Below are 15,940 nucleotides of genomic sequence, written 5' to 3'. Positions count from 1 at the left end.
TGTTAATTTGCTCCCGCCAAGGACGCCGCCAACGCCTGACCCCGCGGTGCAGGGAAGCCCGCCGCCGGGGTCGTCATGGCAGCAGGCACCATGTGACCATGGCGTAGTTCCTAACTCCGCCCTCTGTGCGGCGGAGGGATCTGAATGAGCTCTGTCAAGAGTGAGCAGGCTCCAGCAGGGTGCGCTCCGGCCTGTTTTTGAGGTCATTTCAGGTTAAACTAGTGGTAAAATCCTTCCGCAGACGCTCTCTGGATGGACGGTGATCGGGCAGATGCGTAAATCCACTCAACCCTGTTCCCCACGGAGGTCAGAGAGAGTAACGAGCGTACGAGTGCGGAGGGCTCGCGGGGTGAGTGCCCCTCCCATTTTCTGTGGAGGCGAGCGGCTCGAAAATAAGGCGTGGATCACCATGGCAACCGGCCAGCCTCGCTCAGAGCTGGAACCAACCACTCAGGAGACGGAACCACAAACCACCACGAATCAGGGGTGAGATCTCAGTCACACGACACGGCAGAACAGTCAAAAAGCACGAGAGAAAGAAATAAACGCCCCAGTCTGGAACACACGGAGGCATTCAGACGCGAAGGCTGCCTAATATTACTGCATGCGATTTAACAATACCTTCACTTTTTGTTGTTCGTGCAGAAAAAAATCCGTGGCTTTGTACTTCTCTTAAGATGCAAATCACAGGGGCGCAGAACATGCTTCCCGTAACCGAGCAGGAGAGGAGGTAAAAATAGCTCTCAGGGCTGCTTATGCAACAGCCTGTGGTAGACCAGCATATAAACCTGCTCTCACTTGTACCCTCTGTTAGAGCGAGCTAAGTGCAGTAGGACAGAGTGCAGGCTGTCTCCGCATTGATCTGCAGGCGTCCATCTTGGATAGGTCTAAGTGGGCCCATTTTGATATATGGAAATGGGCCGCTCTGGGCTGTGATCGTCTTCCATAATAAATGTTTTGGGAGTCATTTTACTGTACACTCATATTAATGTTTCAATATATTTCTATTTTTGTGTCAAAGTATCTAATCATCTTGCATACATAAGTAATTCTATATGCGTAGCATAGTAGACCTCCCAGATCAGTTGCTCTCATCTGTGTACCGCTTTGCCCAAATTACCTTTTACAGAAATATATCAAATGAGAACATCAAGCCAAAGAGATGGGCACCAAAGCTGGGGTCCCTGCATTTTAAACCACTAAACTCAGAACCTCCCATGCTACAGCCTTCAGTTACATCAAGAACAGAACGGTCAGAGTAAAACAGAGGACAAATTTGAGCTGTGTGTTGTTGTTGTTTTTATATTTGTGCTTTGCTCAGGCTTGTTCTTGACTAATATACAGTGCAGTAGAGTCCACAGAGCCTCTGTGTTTGTCCTGAAACGGCAGCAGAGTCAACCCTCTGTGGTCACCTGCATCAAAAACACAGAGCAGGCATTCTTGACCTCAAACGTCCCTCCCTGAACCCCCAGGGAACGTGCCGGAAACAAGAAAAGAAAAACAAAATGCGCCTCACCTTCTCGTACGGGTCCGAATCGTAGTTCAGCCCGATCCCGCAGTCGTCCGTGATCTCCGACAGATCCTCGTCGTCGAACTCCTCCAGACTGATGTCGTGGGCTGGCCTGCAAAAAAAGGAGAACGGGAGAAGAGTAAGAGTAGAGCATCGCCGACGTGCCCAGAAACAGCCCGAGCGCCGCCACTTACGCTACGGAGAGAGCTCTGTCATGAGAAACTAAACTAAAGCGGTGCGCTCTACGCGCTCAGAAATGTGACCTGCCAAAATCAATCGGGCTCAGCGCCGTGTGGTCGATAGTGCCTCAAGGGCGTTCCGCGCTCTCGTATTTTTCGCGAAGATATTTTTTACGGTGTTTTTATTCACAAGCTCCGACGTTCAGCACAGAGCGATTCATGAAAAATCCGTTTTTCGCCACCGCGGAAGTTCCCAGAATTATCACACCGCGACACAAAGCCGATTCTGTCCTGTCACTGCGGACTCTCGGTCGCAGTTAGCAGAGAAAGACGTATCCCACAATTAAAAACTACTGACTGTCTGTGTTACAGGGCCCAGGATGTGCAGTTGAGCTACTCGGGAACCTGTGGCCACCATTTTAAACAAACTGAATACATATAAAGACATAGAAAATACTGCATCTAATTGCAGACTCCATCTTGGTTCTCAGGTAGTGCTCACATCTCCATTTGTTATTCTGTGGCAGCCTGTTATGGTCATCCATCCATTTACAGGTCCATTTTCTAAACCGTTTATTTTTGGTCAGGGTCGTGGCGGTGCTGGAGCCTATCCCAGCATGCAGTGTGGTGATGAGTCATGAACCCATCAGACATACCAGCATCACAACACATCAGCAATTCAAATGAGAGCCAAGTCAGGAGCCAGTGCACTCAGATGTTTAATTGCTACTGTGTCCAACCAAACAATTGATATTGGTTTTATATTCTTGCATAATTCATCCCTAGGTGCATTGAAAGGCCCATTTCACAGAGATACTTCTACTACTAATACTCAATTACTACTAATATTATTATTATTATTAATAATAATAATAATAATAATTATTATTATTAATAATAATAATAATAATAATAATAATAATTTTAGCCTATATAAATTTGGCGATTAAATAAGGGCCATCATAAGTAAATTTGCAAAAATCATGAAACAGTCTCAGTATGCACTATGGACAAAATATTCACTATTTTGCAGACAAAGGTACCTGCAAATTAGGCTGGCTGCAGTGTCACCCGTGCAGTAGAATTCCTCTATGGGGCATGTCTTTAAAATTTTTAGCAGCAGTACACAATAAAATGATAATGGTTAAGTCAACTCGGATGCGCATTTCACTCATTTTGCTGCACATTTACACATGATTACACTGTTGGAAACACATAAACTGTTAGAGTTGAACTAACACAGAACTTTTACTGGGTAGTACTAGTGATAGCATTGCTTTGCAAATGTATTAGATGTATTAAGTGAGCCCCCCCCCCCCCCAGCGAAAAGCTGCCTGTTGTGACATCTAAATGAAAGTAATGTCATTTTTTGCTATTTTCATTCTGCTGCTTTTTAAAGAGGATGTTCTTTTCTTAAGACGCTGTAAACATGATTATACAAATCTAGCAGGCTTAATTATGGTAGCTGTCCATGCGTCAAGTGAAGAGACCAGTTGCAGTAATTTCATTTTCACAGTGCAATGGAACCTGCTTATAAGTATACATATTGGATGGGAGAATACACTGGATGTAGAGAGACATATCCAGGGGAAGGAATCATGAAATACCCCACAAGTAATAATAAAGCATTCTATTTCTAATAATCATGCCTGGCAAAATATGAAATATTCACGGAATGCACTATTTACGGAAATATGACAATCTATTAATTCCATGAAACAATTTATTTTCTTTTTATTGTAAGCATAATGAATGAGATACTAAAATCCATCTGTGTATGCTCATGCATATCCTATCCAATATCTTGCATCCCCACGTAAAATGTTCTGGTAAACAAAATCACATGACATGCGTTTGCTCGTTAATACGTATTACATAGAATACAATACAATACAATATCAGTCATTTAAATATAACTAAAAAGTATGTCAGTAAATAATAACAACTTCTAGTTACAAAAACCCATCATAAAATTGATAATGTGATACACAAGTAAATTCAGTTCAGTTATCTAAATCCATCTGGACCCCTTACCTATAAACTTAAACCCAAACCCTTCAAAAGTACATGCACTGACATAGCAGCTTCACATTTTTTACTGAGAATTCACTGTGAATTTACACTGGCCTCACTGCACACTTAATATGAAGAGCAACTCAATGTTTTTTGCAGTAAACAACAACTGAATATAATAGGCTAATGTCATCTTGATTTTTGCCCGTTCATCTAAGCCATAATAATCACATGCAGAATATACGGCTGGTCCATTGTCTAAGTTAATGAGAGTTTAGCTCTACCCTCACTTCCAACCCTGAGTTTATACAGTACAGTAATCTCATCTGCACCTAGCGGGAGACAGTTTCAAACAGTCTCTTTGAACTTGTCTTTTTTATCCCCTAATTACCCTCCTGAATGGATGAATGAGAACTAATTGGCAGAAATGATTAAAGGGATTTTTTATTTTTACCTGTAGGTTAAATCTGGTTGTTGTGACATCCAAGCATGTCATGCAAGTCATGCGTGCGCAAGATCTGCATGTGCGTCTGTCTGATTAGGGCATTACCCTGTGCCATCTCATTATGAATGCAAGCGAACGCGATAATTTCACCCTAACATGGACTTAACGTCACCACCAAAGCACAGAGTCGTTAGCTGGGACAAAACTGCAAGATAACAGAGTCATTATTAGCATAAGTATTTTCCTGCACCAGATCACTTCACCTCTAGCAGGTGGGTGAAACCTTTCCCCCACAGGCAAGGGGGAAATAGATTGTACATCACCCTGCAGCAAAATTCAGCCATTTGAAAAATCTGCACAAGTTTCATTTTCTCATCGGTGAGTAGACGCTCCTCTCCGGGGTGGCATGTCATTGTCATATTACGCATTAGCATAAACGGTACGATATTTACTGACGCAAGGGAGGTGGAGTACCGTGCTAAAGGTTGCATTAACAGCACTTAGATGGGGGTTGAACCGGCTAACTTCAAGTCAGATGTCCGATTTTACACACAGAGCTAAGCCTTGAATGGTGTGCGCCAAACACAGACTGACTCAGGTAATATCCCACAAAATGGAACAAAAAACAGTTCTCATCCATAAAGATCAGTTATTCATGCTTTTCAGACACCAAGCTGGGATTTAAAATAGGTGGCGCGGTTCGGACAGCTGAAAGCATGTGACAGTAGCCTACCAACCCCAGTCAAACAACAGGAACTGGATGTTCTTCTAAAACTAATCCCTGATTTTTTGGGTCGTTCGTCTGTAATCCTTAAGCCTGAACTCTCTGCCTATTGGATAGTAGATTGCTTACTCCGCCCCCAATCTACCCTCCCACCCACCCACATACCCACCCCATTAAATCAGACCTGTGAGCAGACTAAAGGGACAAGATGGGCAGCACAGAAGGGATTTTATGAAGGAAATGCCTGGAGATGAGAATAGACGCTCGGTACAGTGGGGGGGGTGGTGTGTGTGGGGGGGGGTGGGGGGGAATTGTGCATGAGCAAGTGGAGGGTAAGATCCATGTACACGCAGCGTGAGTCATGACACTTCCCTTGGAGGGCCTTTCTTCTCACCGTGTTTCAATATGCAACAGAGAAGACAGGTGACAAAGCTAAAGGGTTGGGGTTACCATGGGTACCCGGCCCACAGCATGCAATTATCTGCAAAAGCCCCCCTGTTCACCCTCCCACTGGATGCACTGCATTTCCAGAACAGAGGCAAACGATGCTTTGCCGTCAACACGGGCTACAAAGGCGTACCCAACCGGCACAAGAAGCAGCACGTTGCAAAGGACGCTGGGAACGTCGCAGCCATAATTTGCACATTTAGCAAAGCCGACATAAGAAGCGCTGAAGCAGCGAGCTTTTTCCCCGCAGATGCGAGCGTCAGGATCACGAAGCGATGTCACTCGCATTAGCGCGTATTACAAACCGCAAGGGATGCAAAATACCACTGTGATTGCCACAACCGATAACACAGCAAGCACGAGTAGGGCTCAGTTCAACTTGCGGTTGTTAGATTTTTTTTTTTTTTTTTTCTGGAGTTTCAGGACATCTTGTATGTGACAGCACTGTTCTCGTGAGTGCCACATTGATGATCTCACACTTTTTGATGATCAGAGTGTTCCCCCGTGCGATACCCAAGGGTAGGCGGTGCTGTTCTGCAATCGCCACGGGCAACCGGGAGGGAAGGTTCTCCAGAGGGAACGTTCACTGTCAAGAGCGCAACCGTTGCAAACGCCGCCCTTTCTGAAAAAGGTCAATACAGCTGCTCTCAAATGACACTGCACTCTCGAGACATGTTCTGTAGCTGATAACCTGATATCCTACAGTGTGTATTGGCAAAAAAAAAACAAAAAAAAAGACCAGAGTCATAGCAACGTTGCCCTCTCTGAAGCTCGTCTATTGTTATGATGTCAGCACCAGACAGGAGTCTACATAATTTATACATTTTTTTCCCCAATTATTTGCGCTGCCCATTTAAGAATATAAATGAGAGAGAGAGAGAGCGAGAGAGAGATAGAGAAAGAGAGAGAGAGGGTGTAAGTGTTCCCATTAAGGGTGAGCTCATCAGATTGGGGACTAATGAAGTACGGATGTGTTTGTTCATCCACCTGACCCCCGGGGGGGGTCTCTGGGGGGGTCTGACTGCACGTGTCTGCTACAGAGTAAGCGACAACGCCAACACCGCCACCGAGACCCACGCAGCATGGCAGAGCATCGCCTCAGCCAGCGCGTCCCTGTTGCCATGGTAGCCCAGGCGAGATTAGAGGAAAAAAAGCATAAGCTTCAGCGGCGATTAGCTCCTCAGCACTTTGAGAGAGAGAGAGAGAGAGAGAGAATCGCCCTGGCTGCAGTGACTCACGTTACTGGCTGTTAACAAGGGGCAAATAACAACCACGCAGTTGTTAAGTTTGTTTGTTTTTTTTTGCCAATTCTGCATAGCGATGGGGTAAAGGTTTCACTTATTAAAGACATGAGGTCCCATCCCAGTACAGGGTACCTTTAACAATTTAAATCCAATCGCTCTGTGCTCACCTTTCAAAGCGTGATCTGGCTGACATCATTTAGGTTCAAACACAGCGCCACTTGAGCAGAGCCGGTGTGGAAGGTAATTTATTCTCTGGACGTATGACGCCAGCTCCTTCTTGCTGGAGGAGTGTGTCACCACTCTTTTCTTGGAGCAGATGTGAGGGTGAGTCACTGCATTGTCGTGATGGATTAATACGGTACAAAAACAGGCGTCCCCCCCAAAACGTAGCGCTGGAACATCACAGGACCCGTTTCCATAGCGAACAGATCACAGGAGACGAGGCAGAGGTGGCAGGGAGGTAAGTAGAACAGTGTCTACACTGCACCACACATTTCCAGGCTGAATAAAGAGTGTATGTGGGCCAAGCGCAAACACACATACATACGTTTGAAATGCATGCGGCTTTGCTCTTTAAACGGCTTTTCCCACAAAACGCACTGGAGGCTTAAAACTGGCACATTTCAAATTAAATTAATTATTGAGAGAAAAAAAAAATTAGAGTATGTTTTCAACATTTATGCATTCATAATTGCATTCATTAATTTCTATTTATTGCTAAAGTCAGTTATTTTCATATTTTATTAATATTTATTTTTGCTTATTTAATTCTATATATGGTACACATGATACATACATATAAGAGTGTTATTATTTCAAATATGCCACTTCGTTTGGACTGCTTGATGACTTGTTTTTGCCTGTGCTCAGTGTGCTTGCTTGAATGTTGCATTTTATTTACAATACGTAGCCGTACCGTACGTGAATGAGGAGAACGCGGTTAACATGAGCTGCGGGCAAAACATTACACCTTCACCCAATCACAGAGCACCTCGACCAGTCTCAATTCTGCCACCTCCAGCCTCCTCTGTGTTCGGCTTTTTCACCAGCACGGTCGCCTTGACCCGGCATGGTGACCTGACCACGGATAACCCGGCAACGGCCCGGCCAATGAGGCGACGGCAGGCGCTGGAGTTCTGAGGTGCTGAGTGTTCCACCAGAGCGAGCCTCTCATCTCCCCCCCCCTCCCCCCCCCCCCCCCCCTCCTCTCCCTGTCTCAGCCTTAGCTGTGCATGGAGAGCCTGAGCTCCTGCAGGCCCCAAGCACGCGCTACCCCCCCCCCCCCCCAGCATGCGCTGGCCCCCTACAGCGCATGCAGGCCCCCCCACAGCATGCGCTCCTGCATTAATTATACCCAGCGGCACAGACCAGGGAGCAGCATCAAGAGCAAAAACAAAAATCTGGAATCTCGATTCTGGAACTCGATTCATTTATTTTATTTTATTTTATATATATTTTTGCCACTGCTGCACTACAAGCTGGTCATACAGTACTGTCAGCCACCAGAGTCCTGCTTTAGTAAAGTGATTTGTTTCATTTGATTAAAGTGGATTGAGAAATGTGCTCCAGTGCAATGCCACTCCCAGTCCTTTCCTATAAAGCTATGACACATGTAGTCATGTGGTCTGGGGGGGGGGAGGGGTTCACACCCACTGCCTGACGAGACTCGATACGTCACTGTTAAAGACACTTCCCTCCTGAAGGGAATAGTCCTTCTATCGTGTCTCTGGGGATGGGGGGCGGGGATTGCGGGGTGATGTCACTGTGCCGGATCGATTCACATACAAACCAAGCTACACGGTTGACCTGAGGGAAAAGATCACTGTAACATCAGAAAGGACTAAACAGAACCAGGCTCCTCTTATCCCAACCAGATGCTAAAGAATGTGCCAAACGCAACAAACCAAGAGCTGGCTGTGCCTGCAACATGTTTCCTGGCAACTGATCCAGATAACCAGGCTCCTGCCCACTGGGGTTAGAAACAGGTACACTGAACTACTAGCACACTGGAAAAAAACAATACATTTTCTACAATGAGTGTCAAGCCTTCACTGAGATTCCTTATAACTAAACTCTTAGGGCAGCACCTCCTTTAATGACTTTAATATAATCTTTTTTTTATTTGAACACAAACCCAATTTTGGTCTTCTTTCTCTTTTCGACCATAAAATATCGGACCCATGAATATTGCAGAATCCCCAGATGCTCGTCCCAGTTTCCCAAATGACGCCTGTCAGACGAAACCTTTTAATCAAGTAATAAAATTATCTGTAAAATCTGTGTTGAATCTATTATGTATTTTATAGTGCATTATTGAAATTAAAGATTTTTTCTGTCCTTACCTCTCAATGGTTTTCAACAAAGAATTAACTTGCAGCAGCCATTAAATAGCTTGGTGTTGTTTCCCAGTTTAAAAATGTTGTTACCATTTACAAAGGGCTATTGATGTAAGCAGCAGACACGCAAGGTCAAACAGAGTAAGCCTATGTCCTTCACCCGATCTACAATAACAATTCTCTCTACCCTAATAGGCGCCCCCTCTAATTGCACTGTAACCTCAGGAGGAAAACCAGGCAATCAGTAACAGTATACAGAAAGGCAATGCAAGACCCCTTCCACTCTGCACAGCACAATGGACCGTTAAAAACTCAGAAATGATGTAATTAAATCTTATCCCTTGTGACCAAGTTTGCATACAGGCTCCAAAGGGGCCAGTTCAAAATACATCTCCAGGGTCAACCACTGATAACTGACCTTTGCAATGTCAAGCTATTCTCTGATTGGATTAATTTTATCCCCAATCTTTCAAAACCATTTGTTTTGTAAATTTGGCTGTACATGGAAAGTTTCTCCTTTCTTATAAAATTTGCTTCTTTGCCATTTCTTTAGGTCAGCAAAAGAGAATTTAGTGCACAGCTGACCTACCTGGGTGAATAAAGGTTGACAGGATCAATCTGATGTTTTTACTCAAAGTCACATTCGTGACTTTTTAACAATAAAGGAATAATCATCCTCCACAGCTAATGCTGAAAAGGGCAAACAACCGGCTTCGGAAGTAATCGTTCTTTTAAAGGTAAATGCTAGCGCTTCGTTACAAAGATTTCAGTGGCTTCCCTAGACACCACACATGCCTTGGTGCAATGCTGCTATTCCACGTATCCTGGTCCAGTTCCAATTTTTCTTCTTTCAATTATGACGGTGGATGCTGCAGAGGGCTAAATGAAAGTCCAATCCTGTCTTCATCCTCATAACACGGTGCAGACTAAACCCGATTTACGGGCGTTCATAAAATGATCATGTTAGGGTGTACTTATGAATGCAAAGACGTTTACTGAATTGCATGAGTAATTGCTGTGCAAGGCCAGCTTTGCCCATTTCAGCCTATCAGAAGGCTTACGCGGGCACCGAGACCATCATTTACCCGCTACCCTGTCCTCCCACAGGAAGTGCGATCGCCAGGTGCACTGTTTCGGCTAAATGATTTCGGATTAAGCGCGAAACTGAAACAAGGAAGAAAAATATCGACGCTATTTTCTGTTACCAATAGCGATCTGTCCGTTCGGTACGAATTTTTTTAAAAAGCTTACCCCCGAGTAATTTAGTATTTACTGTAAGCCTCTTATTTTTCCAGTAGGCATTACTGACTGCTCTCCCATCCAACACTCCAGCTGCCTACGGAGAGATATTAATGCAAACCGTCGCATTAATATCAGACGAGTGAGCGGCCGCCGGCCGGAGAGAGACTTCCGCGTCTTCACTAGCCCCGATCGGACAGCACGCGCAAGGCGCCTCTCCACGCGGGACAGCCGTAATTAGACCCTTTGACGCGCGCGCGCTGTGGATACCAGTTATACAGTATCACAGCGTGCGGACACAGCTGGACGGAAACAAATGGACAGTCTGGAGGTTCTCTTTTCATTTTTTTTTTTTTTTTTTTTGCTCCCCTCTATCACCCCAAGGCTCTTGTCAATCCGGATTATAAATAAAACAAGAGCATCAAACCGTTGGCTCAGTAAGAAGACTTCTCCACCTTGAATTTTAATGTAGCACTCCCCAAGTACATGAACACACCCAATACAGGAAATCATATCCCATCCCCTAGTCCCCACCAGCATAGTACATCCTACCCCTGCTGAAAAAATGGTATAGCCTAAGTCTCCCAGATAAGATAGCAAAATATAATTAAATGCAGATACATCTATATGCTGTCTCTCTCATGAGAGACCACGTTGGGATTCAGTAGTTGGTTTAATACGATCAGCTCCTGTACACTGACAATCCGCATTTCAGATGCCATAGTCATATCTCGACAAGTTAATGATGTAGGGCATTGCTTTGTACAGCACAGTCCTAGCGAAACTAAAATAGCCTCGCTCTACTTCAACAGGTAAATTACTAGCAGATACCGCACCAAGTTTACCCAGTGCTCCCCATGTGCAATTATGCTGCCCGGAAACGTTCTGCCAGTCTATGCATGCAGGCCCAAAAAGGCTGCACCCTGCATCTAAGATACAAATATTTGGGATGTGTAACAGGAGGAAGCTAGGTTTAGAAATTGGGTTTTGCATTCCAAAAATGTGCAGAGCAAAGATTAGGAAAGCAAGCTTGTAAGAGGGCCCAAGGTCCAAATCCTGGGTAAGATGCGCAACGCAATCATGACCCAACAGCACCACACACATGCTTTATTCAGAGTGTGTGGCCAGTGTTTAACTGCAGGAGTCATACAGGTAAAGGTCTTTTATTTCACAAACAATGATGTCACGGGCATTGTAGTATATGGAGTGAAAGGTCTGTTAGGTAGTAAACCACTGTTGACTGCACCCAACGATGTCCCATAAATCCTCTCATGTACACCACCTAAAGTTTCACGATAGAAATATATCACGTGTGAAGAGAAGGGTCCCGCGATCGTTATTCTCCCTCTGGCTTTACTGTGTGGGTTGAAGGCTAAACAGACTGACAAGCAGGCCGATGTCATCTCTCTCGGCCTGTTATTTATGGACAAGATGCGGCTGAACGACTTTTAAGAGCACCCAACACGCTTCCTTCACTAGCTAGGGAAGCTAGCTAGCCGCGTACAAGTGGTACAAGGTGGTCCTCCTCCACGTAGCAATCGCTTCCTAATTCATTTGAACCCAGGGCTCCAACTCTTATCACATCTCGCTGAGACAGGCGTACATACACGATGCCAACCCTGGGTACAATTTACATCTCGGATGTTGATCCAACACTTCTCCACGCTGGGCAAGTTCACCACACAGATTACCATTAAGCATAATTACAACCATCCAAAATGACAATATCATAAAAATGGATTTTTACAAACTTCTTTCATTGTGGGTACCATTTTTAGCAGAGGACAGGCATTAAAATTGGTGAATGACGGTCTAACCACTTTGTCTGGCACAACACAATCCAATCCTGCCCCCAACCCTGACTCAACATCTGATGTTCAGCTGCTCACTTGACAAAGTCCTCTCAACGAGTAGACCAGTGACACTCAAGGGAGGGGCCTCAGTGATGAGATTAAATGCCTACATCAAGTGGTTTTTCAAATGTGGACACTGCACATCATCATACACCACTGACGGCTGGTGCACTGTCAGGACCAATCTTCTTACTCTAATTCCACCACTGGCACGCTATTTCAGCACCATCGACAGAAAAGCGCCAACGTTTCTCCCACAATGCTTAGCCAGCACAAAACGCCATACAAAGAGCAGCCGCGTAGGCTAACGAGAACGGGCGAGCCATTACCGGACCATCAGAACACACTCGTGTGATAGAGCAGAAGGGCCGATCTGATAGTGGGCACACACTCCAGCAGGACAGAATAACCGCCATTTTGCATCTGAGCGGCTCTCAGCGGCACATCAATATCTGAGAGGCCCTGTTCTACATGCATAAGAGTGCGTCAAGGTTACTGGCTCTTTTTACAGTTTACAGAGCTTAAAATGGAATACACAAACATGGAAATTAGCAGTTTGTACATCTTTGTAAATCCCCTCTGGGACCAAATACAATGATGTCTGTCATGTTTCCGCCTGCACAATCGAGGCATTGATGACATACTTCGCACAGTACAGAAGCACTGCTTTGCCAAACTCTTGGTTGGTGTTGTTCTTCTGCCGTCCACGCCATCCACACCTGCCATCCACACCTTTAGTAAAACTGAGTATTTACGTTACAGCAAATTAATGGGTTGTCCCCCTCGTCACAGAAATGGCCACGTTTACAGTAAACAAAATGGTGAAATGCACAATGCTGAAAATCACAGATGGAAAAGGACCGTTCTAGTGTGATCGTAGCCACAGATTTGTCTTTTCACAAACTTCATCTAGGTGAATACAGCACATCCACTGAGGCGACCATATTTCGGTAATGGTTTGTCCACAGATGGAGAATACCCTTTCAGCACTCTAGCCATCTCTTAGAACGGCTGACCCAAGGTGATCGCTGTTGGCAACATAAAAAAGTAATATACTGCAGTCACCTCTATCTCTATCTCTCTCTCTCTTTGTCCATACTTCTCCCTCCTCCAGGTAATCACTCTTTCTAGTCGCTGGAAGACTTACTATTATGCACAGTGAGCAGGAGCTTTTGCAGACTTTATTTATTCACTACGGCTGCTTGCAGCTCTCACAAGAAACTGTGCATTACAGAGACAACATGCGAAAGAAAACTCATTTTAAATAAAAGCTGTGCTTCAGCTTAAGGGATTGTATTGGTTTGTTTGTATGTGTGTGTGAAGCTGTAACGAAAAATCCTGAATTCCCAATCATAAATTTTAGGCAGGATCAGGAAGTCCTGGGATCTTTGTTCCTGGCCTGAAATCCTACTCACCACCGTACCCACCTGTGTAAGGGCTACAAACACACTATAAAGGGAATTGGCTGAGTCCCATCCTTTTGACAACTTTTCTCAAATTTATTATCAACTCTTTCCTCCTCACAGGCTAAGTGCTCTTGCTATTTTTCCATTTCCCTTTACTGACGTTTGCCCTTTTTGCATTTGCTACGGCTGTCACCTTCCACCCCTCCACGTTCCAGTCTTGTGATCAGAGTTGACACGCTCCTCGACCGGTTAATTTTTTTTCCCTCGTCCTTGCTGGCCTCAAGACCATTTCCTGTGTTATTTAAATGCCTGTCTTATCAGGACCAGGGGACCAGAAGGACCACCAGTTTCAAGGCTTCAGGTGTAATTTAATTTTAGAGCTTTACTAGAGGACCTTCCTGCTTCAGTGCTCCAAAAAAAAAAAACACTCAGTTTTAAGTGATTGGTGTGATTAAAACTTGTATTTCTCCCTTGACTCCCACCAGGAAAGGACAATCCATGGCTAGATGTTCAATATTCTATGGATCATGGAAGCTCTGACACAGGGGTACAACCACAGGTTTCAAGGTTGAATAATAGATAGCATTATCACAGGACAATTAAGCTATATTAAATACAATACTGGACTTAAAAATCTGACAATATATTAGTTTTTTGGAAGTCACTCACAGTAAATAGGACTGCCTCGTTTTGGTGAAATGACAAGGTTAGGTTATTTCCAACCATGATTTACAAAAAAGAAAGCGATCTATTTTGGATAATTGTTCTACATTACAACATTTCATCCAAACCCCAGTCCTCTGACATCCTCACAAAAACATTTTGACAATATGTCACAAAGAACATCCTGTGAGTCTAACATCAGGCTATCTTCTAATTCTTTGCAGGTGAACTTGCTAAAACATCTCTCGTACACAGGCACGCATGGACAGGAAGCTTTTTAAACTAAAATTTCTTCCTCAGGTCCCTATCTCAGTGCTGCATTGACTGAGGGATGGAGACTGGCCACCGCATGAAGTTTCAAATCTAAGCCCAATAAGTTATGCGTGACGGTAAAGTAGGATCTTGGTAATCATTCCCCGGGTCCTTGAACTCGGACAAACCATTCGAACTACTGAGGTTTTAGAGAGCAGTTTTTTATTATTATTTTATGACTGAGAGTGAAATTGATAAATACTTCAGCAACAACCCTGTGTCAAAAAATGGCTTAGGGCGTCGGCCTAAAAGAAGGCTAAACCTCCAGAAGATGCTTTATATGAGCAGGAAATCAATTGCTTGCTCCCTTTGAGATCATTGATATCCATTTCACATCCGTCCATAGCTCTGATTCAATTTTGTGACTACGTACTAGAGGCATACACGAAACACTTTCGCCATGATATCATATTTGCGTAGCGTTGTATGATTTCACGACATAGTAAAATATTTACAAACTAATTCAAATAAATACTATAGCGGACCGGTCATCAAGGTTATGTATGTGCTCTTCATGAACCCAAATTATTCAATACAGCTATATCAAATTGACCTGCCGCTGTACCCTACCCGGTGACATTCGATTGTGTCCCTGGCCGCTGTGTCCTCTGCAGCAGGCTCTCTCCAGTACCTCGCGCGCACATCTTCGCGAGAAAAACGAGGACGTCGCCCCGTGACATTCTTGCTTACCTGCAGCCAGGGGGAGAGAGGGAATGGAAGGTGGAGAGCGAAAACATCTCAGCCCTGTCCGCCATCTTCTTCCACGGTTGACACTAAATGACTGCAGATAATCACGAAACACGGCCCATTCACAGCCAGATAGGATGCAGGCAAACGAGATCAAGGGATGACGGCGATCAGCTGAAGATTTTCTCCCCCCCTACGGCCACACTGCAGATGCCGCCGACTCGACCTCGCCAAAATCACGCGCGTTGAGTCACGACCATTAATTCGGAAAATCCACGTCAGGCAGCGTTATAAGACGTTAGTTTTTTCCTTATGCGAGAAAGAGGTCCTTTCCATATACCAAAAAAATAGTCTTTTTCCTTCTGTGCCGAATGTGAGCCGCCTATACTGCCGTCAGCAGTGAGCAAAGGGGGGAGAAGCCAGCGCAGTCTCGCTGCCTTCAGAGTACGCGCAGTCAAATCTCCAAGCTCAGCTCCGGCGCTACGCAAAAGCCAGCTGCATGATGCTGCGTGTGGGCAGGGGCAGTACTGGAAGCGAAGAGCAGGAAACGGCACTGCGGATAATCGTATTACGGCTCGCGCTCGAGCCAGATGCGCCCAGGATGTGCCCGACGCTGTCTGTCCCATGCGTTAACCACTGGCTGGATTATCAACATATGCAATTAAAGGGGGCGGGGACTAATAATAATAATATTGTTCTCGGATAACGTATATTATAATAATGTTCATAATAATTACATTATTATTATTATATACATGCACAATTATTTCCACTGTGTTTTTGGATAAATAGGCTATTGTGCCACGTGACCTTTTTTGAGGTGTGTCAGAGTGATTACTGGAGGCGTTGCATCAGAAACGGTTGAAATGCTGGATGGACCGC

At 44.7% G+C, this 15,940-nt stretch overlaps 1 protein-coding gene and 1 long non-coding RNA gene across 4 annotated transcripts in view; both read right to left on the bottom strand.

The window, feature by feature from the left end:
• The window catches only part of mapk8ip2 (mitogen-activated protein kinase 8 interacting protein 2), a 39,845-nt gene extending 24,133 nt beyond the window's left edge, over positions 1-15,712 (bottom strand). Inside the window, exons 1-2 of one of the 3 annotated variants that reach the window (XM_064342463.1) lie at positions 14,942-15,712; positions 1,517-1,622 (exon numbers count right to left, since the gene is read on the bottom strand). In XM_064342463.1, the coding sequence (XP_064198533.1) occupies positions 1,517-1,622; positions 14,942-15,051 (216 nt within the window). In that variant the 5' untranslated portion in view covers positions 15,052-15,712. The remainder of the gene's footprint in view (positions 1-1,516; positions 1,623-14,941) is intronic. The other 2 variants (XM_064342465.1, XM_064342464.1) reach the window with 2 other exon arrangements.
• On the bottom strand, positions 12,871-13,167 carry LOC135258845 (uncharacterized). The gene is made up of 2 exons (XR_010331111.1): positions 13,113-13,167; positions 12,871-13,075 (listed from the first exon to the last, which is right to left on the bottom strand). It is a non-coding gene; the product is annotated as an uncharacterized LOC135258845 (long non-coding RNA).
• Positions 15,713-15,940: the final 228 nt, after the last annotated feature.

This window comes from Anguilla rostrata, chromosome 7 (assembly GCF_018555375.3).
Source record: "Anguilla rostrata isolate EN2019 chromosome 7, ASM1855537v3, whole genome shotgun sequence".
NCBI lineage: Eukaryota > Metazoa > Chordata > Actinopteri > Anguilliformes > Anguillidae > Anguilla > Anguilla rostrata.
This window is presented reverse-complemented; position numbering and strand designations above follow the sequence as displayed.